The 22,616-nt window shown below is 34.6% G+C and overlaps 3 protein-coding genes and 1 non-coding gene across 7 annotated transcripts; all 4 read left to right on the forward strand.

The window, feature by feature from the left end:
• The first annotated feature begins 468 nt into the window (after positions 1-468).
• On the forward strand, positions 469-548 carry TRNAL-UAG (transfer RNA leucine (anticodon UAG)). The gene has a single exon. It is a non-coding gene; the product is annotated as a tRNA-Leu (tRNA).
• A 2,707-nt stretch (positions 549-3,255) lies between these two features.
• On the forward strand, positions 3,256-8,892 carry LOC133692527 (O-fucosyltransferase 16-like). Its single transcript, XM_062113550.1, has 10 exons — positions 3,256-3,595; positions 3,701-3,760; positions 3,844-3,931; positions 4,116-4,192; positions 5,193-5,281; positions 5,394-5,577; positions 6,112-6,293; positions 7,047-7,149; positions 7,416-7,747; positions 7,841-8,892. The coding sequence occupies exons 1-10, from the start codon at positions 3,437-3,439 to the stop codon at positions 8,253-8,255; spliced, it is 1,689 nt and encodes a 562-aa protein (XP_061969534.1). The 5' UTR covers positions 3,256-3,436; the 3' UTR covers positions 8,256-8,892.
• Positions 8,893-9,261: 369 nt separating this feature from the next.
• LOC133692528 (WD repeat-containing protein DWA2-like) lies at positions 9,262-15,884 on the forward strand. 4 transcript variants are annotated; one of them, XM_062113551.1, is made up of 13 exons: positions 9,262-9,416; positions 9,502-9,585; positions 9,671-9,803; positions 9,927-10,038; positions 10,171-10,276; positions 10,515-10,642; positions 11,020-11,089; positions 13,930-14,018; positions 14,193-14,238; positions 14,484-14,785; positions 14,880-14,956; positions 15,032-15,090; positions 15,571-15,884. In XM_062113551.1, exons 1-13 carry the CDS (start codon positions 9,372-9,374, stop codon positions 15,610-15,612), a joined length of 1,293 nt encoding a protein of 430 aa, XP_061969535.1. In that variant the 5' UTR covers positions 9,262-9,371; the 3' UTR covers positions 15,613-15,884. The 4 variants fall into 4 exon arrangements, with proteins under 4 accessions (XP_061969535.1, XP_061969536.1, XP_061969537.1 ...); XM_062113552.1 differs by having other exon boundaries at positions 9,266-9,416; positions 10,171-10,270; XM_062113553.1 differs by having other exon boundaries at positions 9,270-9,416; positions 14,712-14,785.
• Positions 15,885-17,697: 1,813 nt separating this feature from the next.
• LOC133691455 (protein EARLY STARVATION 1, chloroplastic-like) lies at positions 17,698-21,544 on the forward strand. Its single transcript, XM_062111970.1, has 11 exons — positions 17,698-18,147; positions 18,236-18,327; positions 18,397-18,590; positions 19,048-19,087; positions 19,201-19,282; positions 19,407-19,484; positions 19,601-19,726; positions 20,262-20,383; positions 20,989-21,028; positions 21,105-21,179; positions 21,308-21,544. Exons 1-11 carry the CDS (start codon positions 17,852-17,854, stop codon positions 21,474-21,476), a joined length of 1,314 nt encoding a protein of 437 aa, XP_061967954.1. The 5' UTR covers positions 17,698-17,851; the 3' UTR covers positions 21,477-21,544.
• The last annotated feature ends 1,072 nt before the right edge of the window (positions 21,545-22,616 follow it).

Genomic DNA, 22,616 nt, shown 5'->3' on the forward strand with positions numbered 1-22,616 from the left:
AATATCATTTTCTTCAACAAGTCATATCGCCAGAAATTATAATAAAAGTTATAATGTGAATTTTTGAATTTATATGTATCAATTTTATATACTAGAAGTATATATTTTTTTAACATAAATTACTTCTTGTTATATATATATATATATATATATATATATATATTTGTTATGATAAGCATTATAATATTAACTTTTAATTCATATATATATCAATGTCAGATACCAAAATTTATTTTCTAGTAGGATGTTAAAAAAATTATATATTAAAATTTTGTTAAATTATTTTTATATTCATGATTTTGCCTTTATACGATTTTATTCCCTACAAGCTAACCCTGAGAATTTTCCACGTGAAAGAAAAGGTACTAAACTTAAAATTTATCGGGGGATTGAAAATACAGATTTTTATTGATTTACAGTAATAGTAAATGATATTTTATAATATTATAGGACGCTACTGATCATCAAGACAGTTTGGCCGAGTGGTCTAAGGCGCCAGATTTAGGCTCTGGTCCGAAAGGGCGTGGGTTCAAATCCCACAGCTGTCATTTGTTTTTTCAGTTTTTATTTTGTTTTATTTGATGCTAAGAATTAAGTCCGGCAAATCTGACAATCTTTTTAATCTGTTCGTCACGCCATTATTTTTTAAAATTTATTTTTGATATTAATATATAAAAATATATAAAAAATTAATTTTTTTTCAAAAGCATAACAAACACATCCTAAAAAAGTTTAATATTGTGACCCCACAAGGAAAAAATTATTTGATTAGTTTTTATTTTTGTATTTAAGTTCACATGTAATTATGTTTTAAATTTTAATTTTATTAAAATTAAAATAATTTATTTTTTATTTATTAAGACTTGTTTTTATTTATTTTACATGTAAAAATTAATCTCACAATAGTTTTAATAAAATATATATTTTTTAAACTACAACTACAAATATTTTTTAAAAACTTATTTTTCTAACAACAACCATACGAGTTTGGATATCATTGCTCTGTTACTAATTAATTAAATCAAGTATTGGAGATCGAGAATTAAAATAATTAATTAATGAAATCATTAATGTTTTAGCAGACCACTTTAGAGTTCAAACTTGTGATTGTTTTGTCATAGAATTCCCTGGCCCTCTCGCTCTCCCGACCATGGATGTTTTTGATTTTGTGGCTGTGATGATCCTCGAGCATTCGCTTCTTTGTCAAAAGGTGAAGAAGCCATGCTGGTGCTGCTGGTTTGAAGAGGGTGAGGATCCCTTGACAGTATATAATGTAAGGACTATGGACACCACTTATCTCCACATTGGTATGATATTGTCCACTTTGGGCCTAAGCCCTCATGGATTTACTCTTGGGTTATACCCAAAAGGCCTCATACCAATGGAGATATTTGTCCATCCTTATATACCCATGATCCTCCCCATTTCTAGCCAATGTGGGACTTTGGTTGTATACCCAACAATCCTCCCCTCAAACAAAGGACCACCGAGCCTCCCCTCAAACCGATCATTCATCCATCCACTCTCAACCAACCAGGATTCTTCATTCTCTACTTCACCATGTTGGGGTCAGGACACGTCCATGAAGCATCTGGAGAGCACTACCTGACTTGAGAGTTTGCTCTTTCTAGGTCAACTCCTCTTCACCGTGTTGGGATCAGGACACGTCCATGAAGGGAGCACACCGCCTATCCAATAGAGCTGATCCATGGATTACATCGAGATTGGGGGCCCACCACCTTCTGTTCGGCATTCCGAGGATTCATCCATCATGGCTAACTCCGGGGCCTGGCTCTGATACCACTTGTAAGGACTATGGACACCACTTATCTCCACATTGGTATGATATTGTCCACTTTGGGCCTAAGCCCTCATGGATTTACTCTTGGGTTATACCCAAAAGGCCTCATACCAATGGAGATATTTGTCCATCCTTATATACCCATGATCCTCCCCATTTCTAGCCAATGTGGGACTTTGGTTGTATACCCAACATATAGAACGAAGGTTACAGATAAAGGGATTTGTTCTGAACTTTTACAGATCGATCTTACACCTTTCATGAATTTTTCGGGTGAGCTTTTATCTCCTGGGTTTTCAGGATTAACTCAATAAGTCTGGATCGATATCAATCGAAACTAAGTTTTAGTTTTGTTTCTTTTATGTTTTTTTTATATATATATAAATACTAGCTTCGACAAGATTAAATATTCGAATATAATTTTTTTATTATTAAAACAATGCTTTAAATTTTCATATTAAATCATTAAACTAGTGGAAAATAATATTGTTATAAATGGAATAAGCACAGCTTAAGTGGACGACACCAAAAACATCCATGGAGTAGAGTGACAAAATATACTCAACCCTCCAACCATTTCCTCGTAGCCTCTGCATGATTTTGGCGACTTGCTTTTTGGGTCCTTGGCATGAGATGTGAGCCTTTCATGCCTTCTGGGGTGAGCCTCTCAGCATTCCCACGTAAGCAATTCGATTTTTTATATATATACTTTTAAATAAAAAATACTTTAAAATATAATTGTTCATATAATTTTAAATATGCTGTAAATAAAATAATCAAACAGTTATTTCCGGCTAAAACTTACCATTGATGGCAGTAAACCAACAAATCATCCACAGCTCACGTGCTGTGGACCTGTCAACTCCAGATTCTCACTGACCACTAGGCAGACTGGCAGTCACCATATCCTTTTCTGGCTTTGCCAATTGGATACAGCTTAAGCCCCGCTGGCATCCACGTGGAGTATACTAATTACAAGATTAAAAAAAAAATTAAACTTCTCTGATTACGTTATTACCTCAACAAAATTAAAATAGAAAAGCAAACGTCAAAAACATCCTCGGCCCGTGTTTTTTTACAGTTATGATTATTTTTAAAATAATTTTTATTTAAAAATATATTAAAAATATATATTTTTTAATTTTTTAAAAATTATTTTTGATATTAACGTATCAAAATAATTTAAGAATACCAAAAAATAATATTAATTTAAAATAAAAAAAGATAAAATTTTTTAATTTTTTTTAAAATACTTTTTAAATAAAAAACAAACAAGAATTTATTATGAATAAAAATAAATATAATGTAAGAGGCGATGGTTATATAATAGATTAATTTTTTTAAATCATAAAATATACTTGTTATTAGACATGTCAAGTAAGCAATCAACCAGAAAAATTAATATTATTTTGATGGCATCATTTAGATAAAAAAAAGTATAGACACGTAAGAAACTTGAAAGATGTCCAGCACAATGCATCGGTGTTTCTCCTCTTTTCAATTAACATGATTTATTCTTATAAACCCTGGCTCCTCTTTCAGGAAATGCTGGAGTCATAGCAAGCATATCCGCTTTCGCTCTTCCTCACTCTACACGCCATTTTTTAGAGAGGGAAAAAAATCACTTCCGTAATAATGGCGTTTCACCGGCGGCGCAACCACTATTACAACCGTTTCCGGTCTATTCTTCCTCTAATATTCTCTATTTCTGGAGCTCTTCTCATTCTCTTTGCCCTCCTCTCGTTTCTCGCTCCTACTCCGATTGATTCTAATAATCCCCAACATACGAACTCGGTACTGTATCGTACAGTATAGCACATTTCTCTATACGTATACGCACGCGTATAAATATACGATTATGAACTTTTCTTGCTTGTCTCTGTCTTCTTTTGTATTCAGCTGTACGCTAGGAATGGTGTTGTTGAAGATACGATTGGACAATCTGTTCTTCACATACCGGTTAGGGCTTTGCCTCTCTTTTTTATTATTATTAATGATGCCATTATTATTTTTTGCTTATTTTTTTTGTGCTTGGGTAATAGAAAAAAGGAAGGACGGATCGTGATATTTGGAGCTCGAAAAATTCGTTATATTACTATGGATGCAGCAATGCTAGCATCAAGTTTGCCAGTAAGTGTATTGAGCAGAGAATTATTATTATTATTATTACAAAACAGCAATCTGAGCTACTAGCATTGGACGAGTTGTTGCTCGTTTTTATTTGGTTTTTGTTGAACTGTAAAATGTGGCATCTTTAAGAGTTTCTTGTTTATTTGTAAATCTTTTATACTGAGGTTTTTAATTCATTTTGTAGATGCTGATGCTGTTACACAGCCCAATCGGTACTTGCTGATTGTTACTAGTGGAGGCTTAAATCAGCAAAGGACCGGGGTGAGTTTCGAGCTTATGTATTGTTTAATAGTTGATTATTTGAGGAAATAGATTTTTGTTTCTCTGTTTTGAGGTTTCAGTTTATGGGTTATCAGGGATGATCATGTAACTGAGGTTGTTTGAAAGTTGGCTGCCTCGTGCTTGGAATACCGGGTCTATTATACAAACCTAATGCCCCCCCGATCACTTTAGTACATGTTGAAACATCTTGAAAAAAGCAGAAGCAAAATGGTGGACTCAGAAGGGGACAACCTTTGAGATTATGGAAACAACTTCCGCCACATTAAAATAGTTCAAAGTGCTGCAAAATGCACACACCAAGATCATTCGGTCACTCATGGGCACACTACGCTAACTTGTGATGCACTCTGCTAAATATTTTTGCATATTAATCACAAACCGAAGGAAAGCTCTATTTTGTCTATACCTTACCATACATTTACTTGGAGGCAATGTTTTGCACCAAATGTGCAAGACCCGCTTTTATAGCTTTTAGTTGTCTGTGAGCTACCAACTTTAAACGCATATAGTGTGTTTTACGAGGATTGGCAGTGAATGAAATAAAAAAATGTGGCAGAAGTTTTTGGTGACAGTAAAATTCCAGAGTACGACTCGAGGGATGAGAGAGATTGGGAGAATTGTAGAGGGGGATCAGAGAACTGTTAGATGAGAGAGATTGGGAGAATTGTAGAGGGTGATCAGAGAACTGTTAATAGTGGCTCTTACTAGATTGACATTACTTGAATCATCATAAATATGTTTGTGTGCTAATACAGAACTAGAGAAACAGTCTGAGTTACTTATTCTCTGCAAGGCATTCATTTTAACTTATACTGGCTGTAATATTGGGATTGAATGATGCTCTTACGCATGCTTTTGTTTTCTTTCTCTTTACTGACTTTCAGGTCATGTTTTCATGTTGCTGCAGTGCATAATGATTATTTATCACGTGATTAATATTTTGCTGTTGGCATTGATGATTCACTGAACACTTTTGCAGATTATAGATGCTGTTGTTGCTGCTCGTATCTTGAATGCCACTCTTGTTGTTCCACGACTTGACCAGAAGTCTTTTTGGAAAGATTCAAGGTTCGTTATTGAATGAGTATAACCAAAACCTTTGCTTGGAATCTTATTTGCAACTACTGGTAGGCATTTCTGTTGTAATATTTTGACTGTTATGTTACTTTGTCTTTTGCAGTGATTTTTCAGAGATTTTTGATGTTGATTGGTATATTTCTTCTCTGTCAAAGGATGTCAAAATCATTAAATCTCTCCCTAAAAGGGGAGGGAAAACTTGGATTCCACGCAACATGCGCGTTCCAAGGAAGTGTAGTGAGAGATGTTATCAAAACCGTATCTTACCTGCTCTTTTGAAAAGGCATGTAAGTTCTCCTTTCTCTGCAACCTTCTTCTGATTGCTTTTATATTTTACAATTTTTTACCATGCAATATTAAGTTGCAGAGTTCTTCTTGTTTATGTTTGTATCCTTGCTTCTCTGGTCTTGCAACAACACCAATAGTTTGTCAAATAAGTCATGTTTAATAGGTAATAACATCCTAGTTGCTTGCCTTGAGAACCATTAGGCGTGGGATAAAAATTGTGTTTGTTAAGTCATATGAATCATTATCAATTAAAGGGGATATACAAATACTCAAGTGTTGACTTAAACTATTTGGATATTATGGAGGAAGTTTGATAGCACAAAATTTGACAAAACCTTTCCTTGATCCAATTTTGAACTTAAAAATATTTTTGTTTTTAGTAGAATCTACTCATGAGACTCCATATGGATGCATTACTTTTTCTGTGCTATGTTGATTAGGATGCATCCCTTTATTTTATGCACTCTGTTTGCTGGCAATTTTTTTGTTTATTTTAAGAATGACTTGACTTCCTGGACTTAATTTTATGACAGGCAATTCAGCTCACAAAGTTTGATTATAGAGTCGCAAATAGGTTGGATACCCAATTGCAGAAGCTGAGATGTAGAGTCAACTACCATGCTTTAAAGTTTACTGATCCTATTCTTCGAATGGGTGAGAAATTGGTCCATCGAATGAGGATGAAAAGCAAGCATTTCATTGCCTTGCATCTGAGGTATTCTAATTCATTTTCTGCTAAAACTGGCTGTATTTCTAAGTTTTAACCTGCTATTTGAAGAGTTTCACCTATTGCCTGATAAGGGGAGCCAATGGACTCCATATATGATCCATGTGAGCCCCACTAATGTGATCTATGGTTATGGTAGGGAAACTATCATAACTGTACAGTATAGCTTCATCATTCTGGTTTTCTCTGCATTATTAAATTGGATTATGCGTCCTTTGTCCACTTATTACAATAAAATGATCTTTTCTCTTTCTATTTCCTGGGTTTATTTGTTAGCATGCATATTTTGACCTCATAGTTGAAACCATGTGTCTGAATCTCATCACCTGAACTGATCAAAGGCTGCCACTTTGTTTGTACTTGTTTTGTGGCCTGTGCATTTGTACCCACGGTCAGTAACTCCTGTGCTTGTTAGTGGTTACAGATTACTGCGTGAGACTTAAAATTACAAATACAAAATCAAAACGTGTCTACCTTGTTTGCTCTAGTTAAATAGTTAATAAAAACATGACTGGTTGAGAGCATTAATTAGATTTTCATGAACGGGTGACTGGCCTAAGACCAAGTGTGCTTTTGGCAGGCCACAAAACCCAATTTCTTAATCATAGGTTGTGCATGCATAATGAGAAGCCTGTTTTTATTGGATTTATAATTCCAACTGATGTATTCTAAATTCAAGAAGCCTAACTTGGGACAAACTCAATTAGTTTTTCTCAAGCAGCCAAATTATTCTTGCTATAGGTTTGAGCCCGATATGCTGGCATTCTCTGGATGCTATTACGGTGGAGGTGACAAGGAAAGGAAGGAACTTGGTGCAATAAGGAAGAGGTGGAAAACTTTACATGTAAGGCTCAATTGATGTACTCTTCCACCATCAATTTAAAACAAATAATTACCCTACTTTCATCATCAGGATATTGATAACCTGAAGTTCAGTTTTCATTGAAATTACTTAATTCTGAAGCATTTGGAAATTTGATTTAGTGTTGAATCTAAACCTAAGTGAATTTTACTTCCCTGAGTGAATTAATTGGCTTCTGTTATGTGTGTTTGTACTCTGGATCTGGTGCATCTAATGTGTTTATGAGTTTTATCTTCATACATTTGCAGGCAAGTAACCCTGATAAGGAAAGGAGGCATGGAAAATGCCCGCTGACTCCAAGAGAAGTTGGCCTTATGTTGAGAGCTCTGGGTTATAGCAGTGACATTCATATTTATGTGGCATCTGGAGAAGTGTATGGAGGGGAAGAGACATTGGCACCCCTAAAAGCACTCTTCCCAAACTTCTATACAAAAGAGACTTTAGCCAGCAAGGAGGAGCTGGAACCATTTTCTTCATTTTTGTCAAGGATGGCTGCACTTGACTTCATTGTTTGCGATGAAAGTGATGTATTTGTTACCAACAACAATGGTAACATGGCTAGAATATTAGCTGGAAGAAGGTACTTTGACTTCTCCATCTCTTTTCTTCATTCTTCTTTGACTCTTTTTTTTCTGTCATTAGGGACTAATTTTTAAATTTCCTTAAATTGCAGGAGATATTTTGGACACAAACCTACCATTCGTCCAAATGCTAAAAAGCTATATAGATTGTTCTTGAACCAAACAACCATGTCATGGGAAGCATTCACCTCTAAAATGCGTACTTATCAGAGGGGCTTCATGGGGGAGCCAAAGGAGGTGAGGCCGGGTAGGGGAGAGTTTCATGAGAACCCACACACCTGCATTTGTGAAGATTCTGAAGCCAAAGCAAAGAAAGATTCAGGACCTGGAAAATATGGAAAGGGGTATGATGATGTATTAGGCGACGATGAGCCAGAATTGCCTGATCCTGATGATGATGGATACCAAGATGGCCCTCAAGAGAAAGAACAGTTCAATGGAACAGGTATGGATTATGACGGAATCACCAATGAAGAACCCGAGTTAGAAGAAATTCTTTCAGACTAGACAGTGCTACACTGGGTTCTTTGCTGAGCTTAAACAATTCTTTTGTTGAATGTTCAAAAGATCATGCTGCATATGCCCGACCTGCTGTTTATAAAACTGCCAGGATTTAGATCCCCAAAAGCCCGCCCCCCCCCCCCCCCCCCCCACCACCCTCGGAACATCGCAACAATATCAAGACACAACACTGAGCTGTTTTAATGAGTTATGACTTAGGAACATCTCCCGTAAGGTGTGATCTTGAGTTCAACATCATATCTTTCACGAGCCTTTCAGCCTCTTTGCAGTGAAATTCGGGGAACGGGTCTGAAGACTAAGAAGGGTTTTCAGAACCCTTCTTGGTTTTAGACTTCTGCTAGATTGATGGCTGTCTGTTGTGGTGTCTTAAGAATGAGATTAGTGTCCCGCAAAGCTGTTCTCTTGCCAGAGGCAGTTAAGCAGCGACGTGTGTGTACATTGCTGATTGGAATTTTCTTTTTTAACATATTTTCTTTGGAGGCTAGTCATCAGTGATAGTTGGAGAATTTGTTGTAAAAACTAGAATATAGAAAATTTTGGTGCTCTTACCGTTCCTTATCCTAGGGGAATCTAGTTCACCATCTAATTGATTTATAAGAGTTTTACTGATTTTGGATGGTTCTGTTTTGTATTCTATCAGAGCTCATCAATAGCAGCGCCTGTTTCCAAATGTAAAGGGGATTAAGAATTACTTTCCGAATAGTTATTAGGCCCCTTTTCTCGGATCAATTTACACGTCATTATCCTTTTCACGGCAATACCAGGTTTTTTTTTTTTTTAAAAAAAAATATTCCCTTGTTCGTGTAAAAGTAATGAAACCCATGAATAGATATCGTAAATTTATAACAACGAGAGTAGGCCCTGGCCCTCATGCTCTCCCTCATCGAGGTCACTCAGAGCAAGCTAGCTTTCTCGCCTTCATTCGGGCTTATCTCAAACCGAACCAAAAGTGGGCCTCATTGAGCCCACCCTTTCTAGACAAACATCGTTCCTTAACGGGCCTGCAAGACCAACCGGGAGAAAACAGAAAGAAAAATCAACAGGTTGCATGAAGAAACGTAGATAGCTCCTCTCTGCTCTCATCACCGCAAGCAAAAAAACATGCAAGGAGGATCAACTGGCATTGGCTATGGCCTCAAATATCAGGTGGTCACCATTCCAAAACCCAAAATCACTCGCTATTTCTTCAAATCTAACCCTAATCTCGTTCAAAAAATTCAATGTCCTTCAGGCAAGGTGCATATCAGATGTGAAGGCAGACACGGATCACACCAGCTTCATCACTGGAACTCTCAGTCTCGGAGAAGAAAACGAGGTCAAAACTATTTCTGATTTTTTGTTTTTTGTTGTTTGCTGACTATTTTGTTGGATCTAATGAGTGAAATTGTAATGTGGAATAGGTGCACTTGCTTAGGTTATCTGCAGGCGGAACTGAATTGATATGCGAAGGGTTGTTTTCGCACCCTGAAGAGATCTGGAATCTCTCTTCTTGTCCTTTTGATCAACGTGTTTTCTCCACTGTTTTCTCCGCTGGTATAATCAATCACTTAGTTTTTTTTAATTATGTTTAAACAATTCATTTAGAGCGTGATCGATGCATTACTGTGCGTATGTGAGCTGAATTAGTCTGGTTTGATGGGATTTTTTGGATTGAAGGTGAGTCATTTGGAGCAGCAGTGTGGCAGATTCCTGAGTTATATGGGCAGTTAAATTCTCCGCAATTGGAAAGGATTGCGTCTCTTGATGGACATGTTGGGAAGCATAATTGGTGAGTTTGAAGTGTTCATGTGATGTGTGTTTTATGATGTGGGATTTTGAGTTCTGTTCTTAACTTGTGGATATTTGGATCCTTACATGGTTTTGTTGTTTGTCGCAATTGCCATATGTGGGTACCCAACAGTGTCCTGTGGTGGCCATCTGGAAGGAATGATAAGTTGATAAGCATTGATCAGGAAAATATCTTCTTGTGGAGTTTAGATTGTTCAAGACAAGCAGCCCAGGTAGAGGTTGTGCTGGGATTTTTTGTATGATTATGCTTTTCATATTTGTGTTTATGATATGGTATAGGTATTTGTTTTATGCAATGTGAAAATGATGGAAATTGGTGTTTTGAATGATACCATTATGCTGTTGTTTGGTGACAGTGGATGGGATAAACTAGTGAAGTAGAACTGTGCAAGTCTGTGGTAATTCACTCTTGAATTCTTGTGCTGATACTTATTCAGATGTTACTGAAAAATCTAGGTGCAATCGAAGGAGTCGGCTGGTATGCTGCATTACTTATCTGGTGGAGCCTGGGATCCACATGACGTGAATGCTGTTGCAGCAACTTGTGAATCCTCAGTCCAGTTTTGGGATCTACGGGCGATGAAGTATGATAGTTCTGCATATCTTTTTTATTTATTTATTTAACTTATCCATTAATAATAGCCAGCATTCCAAGTCCTGAACTGGAGGGTTGTTACCTCTTTAACTTGTGTTTGACTTTAATACAGATGAATTAGTTTTAAAATTCTGTTTTTTTTTTATTATTATTATGTTATTATTAGTATTATTATTATTTTGAAAATCAGCTTGTTGCCTACTAGTGTAGCTTTATGAACATTTCTCTACATCAGTGGTTGAGAATCTGACTCTTTTTTTTAACAAAATCTTGATTGGTGTTTTGGAACTGCTAATAAGCTTATGTCTTACCATTAAGACAGATGCATTTCAATCATGTCTAACAGTATGATTTATGTGTTCACAGGAAAACAAATTCAATTGAGTGCGGCCATGTTCTCAATGTAGACTATGACACCAGGAAGAAACATATACTTGTAAGTGCTATACTGTAACTCTGTTTTTTTTTTAACAAAATCTTGATTGGTGTTTTGGAACTGCTAATTAGCTTATGTCTTACCATTAAGACAGATGCATTTCAAGTCTAACAGTATGATTTATGTGTTTACCTCTAGGAATGCATCTCTGCGTCGATATATAATCTCATATATCTGCAGTAGTGAGGAAATCTTTTTTTTTTTTTTTTGTAGCAGTTGAAGGCATCAAATCAAAAACTCTTTTTGGCTAAAAGTGAATTTCAAGAAAGTGAATTATTTTTTAATATTTGGTAGTGTAATGAAAAATAAGTTGGAAAACACTTTCCAGTATTTGGTTATGTCATGGAAAATGAGCTGGAAAATAACTTATTAATGTTTTATTTTTTTCAAGTTTATTAAAATAATGAGGAATAAATCTTACAAATTAAAAAAGTTGAAAGAGAATGAAATTGAAAAAAAAATATAATTTCATAAATTATCTCAAATAAAATAAATAATAATCAAAATAATAGAGATCAAATCTAAAAAATAAAAAAATTAAAAGATAAAGAAATTAAAATAATAATAATAATCATTTCATAAATTATTTCAAATAAAATAAGTAACAATCAAAAGAATGAGGATCAAATTTGATAGATAAAAAATTTTAATTAAAAAATAATAAGAGAAAAGCAAATAACAATTATAGAAATGAGGACCAAAGTTAATATAAAAATTAAATTATAAGGGATGAAATTGAAAAACAAATATTCAAAACAAAATATATATAGCAATCAAAAGTTTGAGGACTAAATTTGATATAATCAGCAAATAATATGATATTTCTAATTTTTTCACAACTTCCGAAAAGTGTTTTCCACTCAAAATAAAAGGAAAACACTTTCCTGGAAACCAAGTCAAATTTTGCTTTAACCGGAAAGTGTTTTTTGTTGACCAATTTTCTTTATGGCAAATAAACACAGAAAGTTTGAAAAGTGGTTTTCCATAAACCACTTTTCAGGAAACAAACACACCCTTTATTTAGAAAGATATAGGTGGCTCACATTTCATTACAGGCTGGATCAATATTCTATAATGTAAAAAAACAATACTCAAGCGTTGTCAATGTATTTTAAAGAAAAGAAAAAAATTCACGACTTGACATTATAAATTTTTTTATTTTTTAAAATTACGATTGCCAATCCCCAAGAATCAAAACATACAAGGATGAGATCTGTAAAAAAAAACCAATTAACAAAAAGAAATTTAAAAAAGCAAAAACCAATAAATTTAGGAGAAGTCGCCAAAACTCACAAGGAGGATCATGCATACATGATAATCCAAAAGAAGAAAAAATAGTTGGTTGACATGTGACACGGGTGATCTAAGGCTTAGGATCGGTTGGGTTTCAAAAGAAATTTGTTGAAAATTGACCCAATGTGGAACGATTAAAAACACGGGTTGATCCATGACCTAATTAACCCGTGGCAAACCTAGTCAAAACTCGTTGACTATTTTTCTTTATTTTTTTATTTTAAAATAGTGTTGTTTTTACTTTATATATATATATTGTTTGAATTTGGTCAACTCGAGTTAACCCACTTGACATATGACCTCGTACTTGCCCAAGTCGACTCCTAAAATGAGAGGACGACCTAAAATTTTAAATTGAATGGCAAAATCAAAAAGAAATATCCAATTAACATAAGAATCCAAAACAAAATAATAAAATTTAAGAGAATGAGAATCAATTTTGAAAAAATAAAAAAACCAAGATTATGGATTTAAGGATAATATTGAAAACAAATTAAAGTTTGACAAAACGTCTTTTGAAATCATTAGTTTTTTGGTTTAATAGACGTTTTGTCTTCTAGTCCAGATTTCAACCACCACTACAGTGGCTGGACAGTCGGGCCTACATGTTTTGTACTTAAAAAAACTATTTTTCAAATCTTTTCAACCACAAAACACCCTTAGAACACCAAAAAACTAACCTATCAACTTATTAAACCCAAAATATGGTCTAAACCACTAAATCAAACTAGAAAAAATATTGCATCCTTGACCTAGATTTTGTTTTTTGGGTTATATTAAGGCTTAAAACAACCATCATAAGACTCTTCTCACCAAGTGAAACTTGTTGACACCAATTTTAACCTGTTTGGTGGTCAGAATCGTCACCAACAAAGAGTTTTTTTTTTCTTTGCTGGAATCTAATAATTGCTCTCTCCTCTCATGAAAAAAAAACTTAAAATGAGAAAAATAAAGTTTTGTACTAAAATATATTTTTAAAAAATTAAAGGGACTAGTCACCTTGTGGCATAAAAAGTTGGGAGACTAAAATGTATTTTATAAACAAATTTGAAAGCACCATCTATATTACCTCTATTTTTCACTTTAGTCCTTTATCTTTATCATTTCTCCCAAAAATACGTGTAATTGGGTGTTAATTTTGGTTCAAAAGGCTCACTTGTGTAAAGAAAAAATTCAAGAAATAAATTAAAATAAATTTTAAAAAATCACTGTTTGAGTTCATAGTGATTTGTAAGAAAATAAACACTGATTTTATGCACAGAGAAAATGCCACGAGCTTAAGTTTTTGTTAATATAATGACAGTCCTTCAGGGATTTGTCTAGATTTGGAGAAAACTACAATGGAGAGCATAAGGGCATTGGTCTTTCGGAAATGTGCTTCTAATGCAAAGAATAATTTTCTGTTATAAAGTTAATTCTCTCGTGAAACTTCGTGAACTTCAGAATCTGTGAAAATAACCTTGTTAGATAATGTTGTTCTTTGGCAATAATACCAACATACCACTGCCCATTGAGATCTATTGGCATTAATGAATTAATCATTGCAGGTTACCGCAGAGGATGAATCTGGGATACACATTTGGGATCTTAGAATGCCCAATGTTCCTGTAAAAGAGCTTCGTGGACATTCACACTGGTAATCCATTTCTTCTATGTTGCAGTTCTGATAAGCTATTCTGGCCATATGGTTGCATGTGTATTATATGTTCTTATTAAGTTAGATGTTTTCTATCGGCTCCTCCTCCAGTGTATAAAATTGTTAAAATTCAAGTATTTATAGTTCTCTCACTGTGTTTCCAAATGTTGGTAGGACATGGGCTGTCGCATGCAACCCTGAATATGATGGACTGATCCTGGTTCTCTCTCTCTCTCTCTCTCTCTCTCTCTCTCTCTCTCTCTCTCTCCCCCTCTCTCGCTCTCATCCCCCACAAACACACACACACACACACACACACACACACACACCATCCTCTTCCACATTAGTCACTAAAGATCACCTTTTATCTAAAAATGTCAAACACAATCGAGTACAAAGGTGGAAAGTCAGCAATAAGTTTATTGTTTGCATTGCCTGTAACCATGTGCTTTCTCAAATGGACAGCGCTTATGGAATACGGGAAGTATAAAAAACTGGTCACAAGTATCACTGTTTCTTGGCTGTTTATGTATCATCAATTATATGCCTTGCAATAAGGCGGTGGGGAAGATGCCCTTCCATTTGAAGTCATTCATTGTCTGGATGGTTGTTATGATAACGAAACAGGTTACGCTGTCCCTTCTAGCTATCCTATTTATTAACATTTTCCTGACCAAAGGTAAGTTATTGCAGAGTGGTGGTTCAGACTCGACTGTCAATTTGTGGTTCGCTTCTACGACAACCAGTGATGAGTTGACATCTGAAAGGTCATTTTTTCTAATCTGTTTAACAGATGCGTTACTCTTGACTTTTTCATTCTTCTTTTTACTGATATCTCATCAATGTGTTTGTATTGAGCAGTGTGTTAAAATCACCAACTCGGGAACTTGATTCATTGCTGCTGAACTCATTCAGTGACTATGACGACAGTGTCTATGGTAACGAATGAAGCCATATGGTATCTTTAAACGTCAAATTTTAAAATCAACCTGACCAGTAACCTCTGATGATAGGGCTTGCTTGGAGTTCTCAGGAACCTTGGATTTTTGCATCTTTATCCTATGATGGGAGGGTAAGATCACTAGTCCTTTACTGTAGCGATAAACATTAGAAGTGTTACTCATTTCATTTGGAAAACAATTGTACCACTGATGCATAGCCTCATGTTTTGCAAAAGGCATATATCTTCTTGGCCCAGGCCGCCAAGTAAATTATTGGTTTGATGCCTTTCATGCCTAGGCTATGATGGGCTGATGATTGTTCTGTTGAATATCACACAACATAACTTCCCTTGCATTACCATCAGAAGTTTCAAGTTTAATTGCATTTACAGAGTCCATTTTCTTACGTTAAGGGTGTGAGGCATGTGAGCATGTCTTGTCGGTTCTGGAAGCACGGTGCAGTAGTTTTGTTCCAGAATCTGTGTCAAATTATCCTCGTTGTGGATGCTTTGCTCCCACTAATACACACTATGGAATTTAGATTGCATTGGGAAACTCCTTTGACCTTTGTTCACAATCTAATTAATTAAATTGATTGTCATGTCTTGCAGGTTGTAGTAGAATCAATAAAGCCTTATCTCCCCAAAAAATGAATTCATCGCACATATGCCCTATGTTAAATCATCTTCTGGCTGTTTCCACCAACACTAAATGTCAGGTAGGACTCCATTGAAAAAACAATTCTGCAATGAAGTCTTATCATGTCAATGCAAGTTTCATTGTACTCTTAGATGCTGAAGAGCTTTTTTCGTTACATTTGACGCTATATCGTCACCGAGTTTGTCCCGTGTATATTGTATACTAACTCTGCAAAATGCCCAAATTCTTTTTTATCAGTGGAATCCATGAGAACATAACTTGTTAATTTCACCTGATCATATACTAATCCAGCGAAAATCATTTTCCTCTATCATTTTTTGAAGAATCTCAACCATTGGGTTTGAGGAACCAACCTTGAGGATGCAAAATCTATGGAGTGATGATTTCAGGAACAACCTTTTCTAAAACTGGTACTAGGGTGTTTTTAGATGCTCTTTTAAAATGTTTTTGGCCTTTGGCTAAGAGAAAAATTTAAATTGAATTTTTTTAGTGTTTTTTTATGGTTTTAATGTGTTGATATTAAAAAAAATTATTTTGATATATTTTAAAGTACAAATTTATTTTAAAAAAGTACTAACATAATTTGGATGAGATTAGAAACCATGGATTTTCAAATAAAATGTCATTCTGCGAATTTAGGGTTGGTCCAATACTAAACCACTTTGATTTGCTCACGTCGTCGAAGAGTCTGGGTTCAAATTGAAACACGCAGTCCTTGATGACAACTCTTACCTTCAGGAGCTCTATTTCCAGCCTTGTACTGTGATAGTGTACACACAAAATTACAAGTTTCAGCGGATTTTTTTTTAAAAAAATAGTACAGTAAATTAAAAAAATAATAATAAATTGATGTAAGTTTAAAAAATATATCATGTTACATTTTTAAATAGCACTGTTTAGTAAATATTGTGCTTCTAAGACGCAACATGATTAAATTCTAATTTTTTATCTCAACTGGTTGACTTGTTGAATCTAGTTGTATTAACTGGTTAACTGTTTCACATAAAAACTATAATTTTATAAAGTTTTTTTTAAAAAAATATGTTTTAGACTCTAATTTGTTGAATAAAAAATAGTTTCTAATTAAAATCTTTAAAAGTTATTGTTTACACAATAATGAGTGATTCCGAGCAATCAAGTGTGAATTTGACATAACTAAATAAAAATTTATCTCAAATAAATTACGTAGATAACATAACAAATATATTTATGGACTAGTAGGATAAGTTTAGACCTAAGAGAAGATCTGGTCAGGCAAAATCAAAATAACAACTTAAAATAACCATAACTTTAATCCACCATTATTTTGCGGTTAAATTTTTAAAAGAATTTTAGAAAGTTATTTTGCATATAATAATCACTGTGTAGTTATACAAACAGTTAAATTTTTAAATATAAAAAAACTCGTCAATATCCTTCAGTTCTGATAGTTTTGAAATTTTTATTATTATTTTCAGAAACGGTTAAGCCAGAAACAACAGAACTTGATCATTTAATAAATCCCGTGTTTTTGAAGCATGGTATAATAAAACTATAATATTTGGTTTTTTTAAATTTACCGTTCTAATAACCTAATTTATTCGGTTTCAGCCTTGTATTGTTATAGCGACTGCTAAACAAGAGCCACGTGTAAAAAGGAGGAAGGAGGAAGGGATCGCAGAGCACTAAAGTTGGAACTGTCTTCTCACGTGTATGATTCATCCCAGGGGTGGCATCATGCCGATCTAGTCTCTCTTCTCCACCCGTACCCAAAGTTATTAAACCTGTGTGGCTAATGAACTAATTCAAGGTTTAAGTTATTGATTTAACAGGTTGGGTTAATTATGGATGATCTAGTTTAATATACAATTCTATAGTTTCAAGATTTTAAAAAAAATTAAATCAAATTAAATTTTAACTAAATTTTAAATTGAAATGACCAACTTTTACTCCATTTAATTTGAAATAAAATATAAATTAACATGCTAAAATTATTAAAATATATTAAAAAAATATTTTTTAAAATCAAATGCACTTTTAACAACTAAATAATACAGTCAGTAACAGGCACTCAGTCTCCGTAGTCAGTCAAATGTCTCGCCTCCTCTTTTTAAATTCCGCGATATTCTCTCCTTTGCCCCTCCATTTTTTAATTTAATTTACCAAAATTCCAAGCTTCCACTCTCTCCTTCTCTCTCTCCTTCCACTTCATAAACCACTCTTGCAGTCTCTTGGATGACATTTTCGTAATTAATGGCTGTGAGTTCCAGTGGTTTTACGACTCACCCTGATTTCAAGCGCAGCCGACTCAGCAGTTCTCCTTTCCACGCTAACAATAACGGACTTGAGTTGAGGAAGAAGAAGCGGAGACTGAGCCTGTTCCTTGACGGTAATGGAGTTCGGGTGAATCGAATCAGTAGTTGCTGTTGCTCTGACTCAGTGGTTCGCAGAGCGTCCGGGTCGGGTAATAGCATTGATAAAACCGAGGAGAAACGCTCTCATAGAAGTCGTGTCCAAGCCATTACTGCATTGCCATTTCCCTCTCCTCAGTACGTACAACACCGTATTTACCCCCTTTCTTTATGATATTTCTTAGGTTTATTGATCAATTTCATTTTTTTAAAATAAACTTTGGAGGTCTCGCTTCGGTACGAAACAAGAGAAGTTTTATTCGAGATGTACGCCGAGAAATTCCGGCCCACAGTCGCGAGATACACCGCCGAAGAGAGGTAATTAGCGGTGATTGAGTTGGATTTTGCGTTAATTGTGTGTTTTGAGCAATGATTGGGTTAATGTAGATACTGGTATTGCGAATGAGAAAGATATGGGAATCGACTTGTTAAACGAGAAAGTGAATGAGAGTGGGATTAATGAGGATGGAAGTAGTTGGTTTCGAAAAAGTGGAGAGGATCTTGGCGAAAATGGTTATAGATGTAGGTGGAAGAAGATGGGTGGTCGATCACATGATACTTCTTCTCAATGGGAAGAAACGGTATAATCTTTTATTTTTTTATTTTTTTTTGCTTGTTTGAGCATATGTTTTGATATTTTGCCCCATTTTCGTACCATGCATCCGATGTGATTATAGCGCCAATATTGCAAAACTAATTTCATTATTACTCACTCTATTGTCGGCCCTCCCATGATCAATCCACCTGTTAGTTGAATTGCACCATAGGAAAGGTTGTTGATTCAATGCTAATTAAAAAAAAGAAAAATTACGAGGAACTTGCATCTTGGCTCTGCTCCTTTCCTTGTCCTCCGGTGTAGGAATGGTGATATAGGTTGTGCATTCCTTCTTTTTGAAATGTACAGCTCGATTTTGCTAGTCAATTGTCATATTTTTGTTTTATTTTTAAATCTTTGTTATTTTGGGATTGATCATTAACCCCAGTAGAGTATCATCCCAGGTGGATGCATTTAATTGGATTTATTGATCTCCTTGACAGTGGTGGGAGAAAGGCGACTGGACCGGATACAAAGAGCTAGGTATATTGCTTGTCTTATCATTGACATGATATGATGAGTAGTTTCAATTTTTATTGGGTTGGAAATTTAATCATATTGAGGCTTTCACCCTCATTCGAGATGATCTTTCTCAGGCGTGGAGAAATCTGGAAGAAATGCTGAAGGGGACACGTGGTGGGAAACATGGCAAGAGATGCTTCATCAAGATGAATGGAGGTTTAATTCGTATCTTGTTTCCTATCCCAATAAGATTGAAAGTTTTGCCAAGAATGATTGTCTTCAGTTAATCACGTGTGGAACTTTTCATTAATAAATCACCTGTCTTATTTTGTTACTGCAGTAATCTTGCAAGAATAGAGAGGAGTGCACAGAAACAAGCGAAGTTGGGCACTGAAAATGCTGGATGGTATGAGAAATGGTAAGCTAATATTCCGATACAGAGTCAATATGATGAGTATGAGTTATTTTGGTCAAGCATGCAACTGAGCAGAACAACAAATCCATTTATTAACTGCGCTTTAATTTTGGACTTAGGTGGGAAAAATATGATGCTAAAGGTTGGACTGAGAAAGGGGCAAATAAGTATGGAAGATTGAATGAGCAGTCATGGTGGGAGAAGTGGGGGGAGCATTTCGATGGAAGAGGCTCCGTCACAAAATGGTTCTTGCATTCTCCATTTTTTGTTTTCTTTGGACCCCAATCTATTTTTAGCCAGCTTACTGTTTTGGACTTTTTAATACCCTGTATCATCGGCCATTTAAAATTAATAATCCATTAGTATCATAAGAAAATAGTTTTTGAGTCAGTCATAAACAGTTGAAATTGTCTGTTATTCAGGCCCTGACTGTTAGAGTAGAATTTTTCAGGATTCTAGATGCTGAAGTACGGCGCAGTCGATGTAGGAAGGAGGGTTATCATAAAACATGTGCAAAACCTGAAGATTTGAATTAATTGTTTCTTAAAAAAAAACATTTAGGTATTAGTCAGTATTTTGAGTGATGATATAATAAAAGTACCTCGGAAAATATATGAAACGTAAGTGATCTAGAGTTTTCAATGGAACTTCCTTTCTTTGTACCACTCTGCTTTGGGAATAATTGCACCAAGTTTTATATCTCCTCATGTTTCTCAATTAACTTCATAATTGGAAGAGCTTGAAAATAGTTTCACCAAGTTTTATTTTTTCTCTCCTCAGGACAGATAAATGGGCTGAGACTGAATTGGGAACCAAATGGGGAGACAAGTGGGAAGAAAAGTTCTTTGCTGGCATAGGTTTGCGCCATGGGGAGACATGGCATGTTTCTCCTAGTGGTGGAGGTATGTTTTTAATCATGTTATATGCTCCTCTATCCTAGCTTCCTGTAATTATTTATGTTGATTGTACTTTAGACTACTGCTTTTGTTTACTAGAAATGTACATCAAGTACATTCTTCATAGGGGTGCATAATTTTTTTAATGTGCCTTCTCTTGTCCTCACTGATACGAGAATTGCTCAGTTTCATAAGATACTCTCATTACTCATACATTAAGGTGGATACTTGCCAACATTCACAGTTAGTTCGTTGCCTGTCAACATTCAAAATCCAGGAAAGCAACCTTCTCTCTAGATATCCATTAGCATTTGTTGCTATCTTCTTTGTGATCGTCAGGTTATATATATGAAAGACTCTTAACTTGCTAGATTTTTTTAAACAAGGTCCAATTAGTTAGTGATTCCTATATTGAAGAATATCTTTCCACCAGAGCTTCAAACTTGTTTTTTCTGACCATTCCCCTGGACATTAAGCAACTCAGTACATCAATGATGTACACTCGTAGAACAGGAGTCTGGTGTAACTTGCACGATCACTGAAATGTTCATGTTTGACTTTATTTGCTTAGTTCTTGGAGTCTAGTGTCACTTATTGTGTTTCATGTCCAGGCTGGTCAAGGACGTGGGGAGAGGAACATCTCGGGAACGGGTATGGAACTCTGTATGTATGAGTTTTTTCTGTGTGCTGTATTGGGACCAGTCTGATGTTTCTTTATGCCTACCAGGAAAGTTCACAAATATGGAAAAGGCACAACAGGTGAAAGCTGGGATATTGTTGTGGACGAGGAAACCTATTACGAGTAAGAATGTGCTTTTCCTAGTCACTGAATTTGGCTAATCAAAAAGTACTTGTACTAAAGATGTAAATTTATTTCTTGGAACTATTACGAATTGGATTAACTAGCAACTTTTTTGGTTTTGACAAAAGGGCTGAACCCCATTATGGATGGGCTGATGTCGTGGGTGATTCAAGCCAGTTGCTATCAATCGAACCTCAGGAAAGGCCACCTGGTGTCTACACGTATCTCGATTTTGGGTCGTCACCTCCACCTTCAGCTGATGACTCGCTGGACTTGCCTTCCCCTCCCTTGCAATGAAGACCTGATTTTTCAGGCTCCTCATTTTCTTGTAGGTGTTTCATATTTATCTCATTTAATTTCAATCATATTGTTTGAAACGTCTCACGTTAGAGTAATTAGTAATATATGTCAATTTATTCATTCTTTGGATGATAAATGCATCCATTCAGGTCTTGTGCAGTTTCTAAATACTGGACAGTATATCATTTCCCCTGAAGGTAGGATGGTTGTAAGACGTTATTTTTAGTCTTTAGATGTTATGAGTTAGAGCTCCTTTTTCGGAAAAAACATAGGTTAGTCCCTTGAAATGAGTTGATTGTTTGCTTCTTTTGTTGTCTTTAGTAGGTGAAAATTTGAAATTTGAGTAGAAATGATGAATATTTTAACAAGAAAACAAATTAAATTGTCATGAAAAACTAATGAAATAACTAGGTTACAAAGAAAAAAAAAATACGGGATTTATCAGATTTAAAAAAAAAACAATTGAATTGTCATGGAAAACTAATAGAAGAATTAAGTTACAAAAGAATATGTGTGTGTGTGTGTGTAGCTTTAAAAAACATATATTAAAAAATAAACTATAGAGATTGATAATTATTGTACTAAAATGTATAAATTCAATAGTAGTTTACTACAAAAAAAAATTATTGTCGGTGTTAAAATTGGAATATAGTTATTGAACTTGGCTATATGGGTTGACTTAGTAAACTCTTTATCAAGTATGAATGACTTGCTAGGTTGTTTCACAACATGATTGATTTAATCAAGTCATGTGCTCGATAGGATTTTTTTTTATTTATTTTTTTGACTTGGCTTGTAAATTAATTTAGAGTTTATTTGGTATCATGATAATAGTTGTTTTTTAAAGTGTTATTTATATAAAAATATATTTTATATATTAAAGTAATATTTATTTATTTTTTAAAATTTATTTTTGATATTAACATGTTAAAATATATGAAAATATCAAAAACAAATAATTTTTTTTTATTTTCATAAAATATAAAAATAAACTTCTTAACTTGGAGGATTAGGTTTGACAATTATGGGAACGTTTGGTACTGCGTTTGTACCTGCGTTTCGTTAAAATTTGAATTTTTTTTTCTTTCTAAAATTGAGTGTGGTTTATACTTTTTGGATCGTTTTGATGTGCTGATG

The sequence above is a fragment of the Populus nigra genome, chromosome 4 (assembly GCF_951802175.1).
Source record: "Populus nigra chromosome 4, ddPopNigr1.1, whole genome shotgun sequence".
In the NCBI taxonomy this organism is placed as follows: Eukaryota; Viridiplantae; Streptophyta; class Magnoliopsida; order Malpighiales; family Salicaceae; genus Populus; species Populus nigra.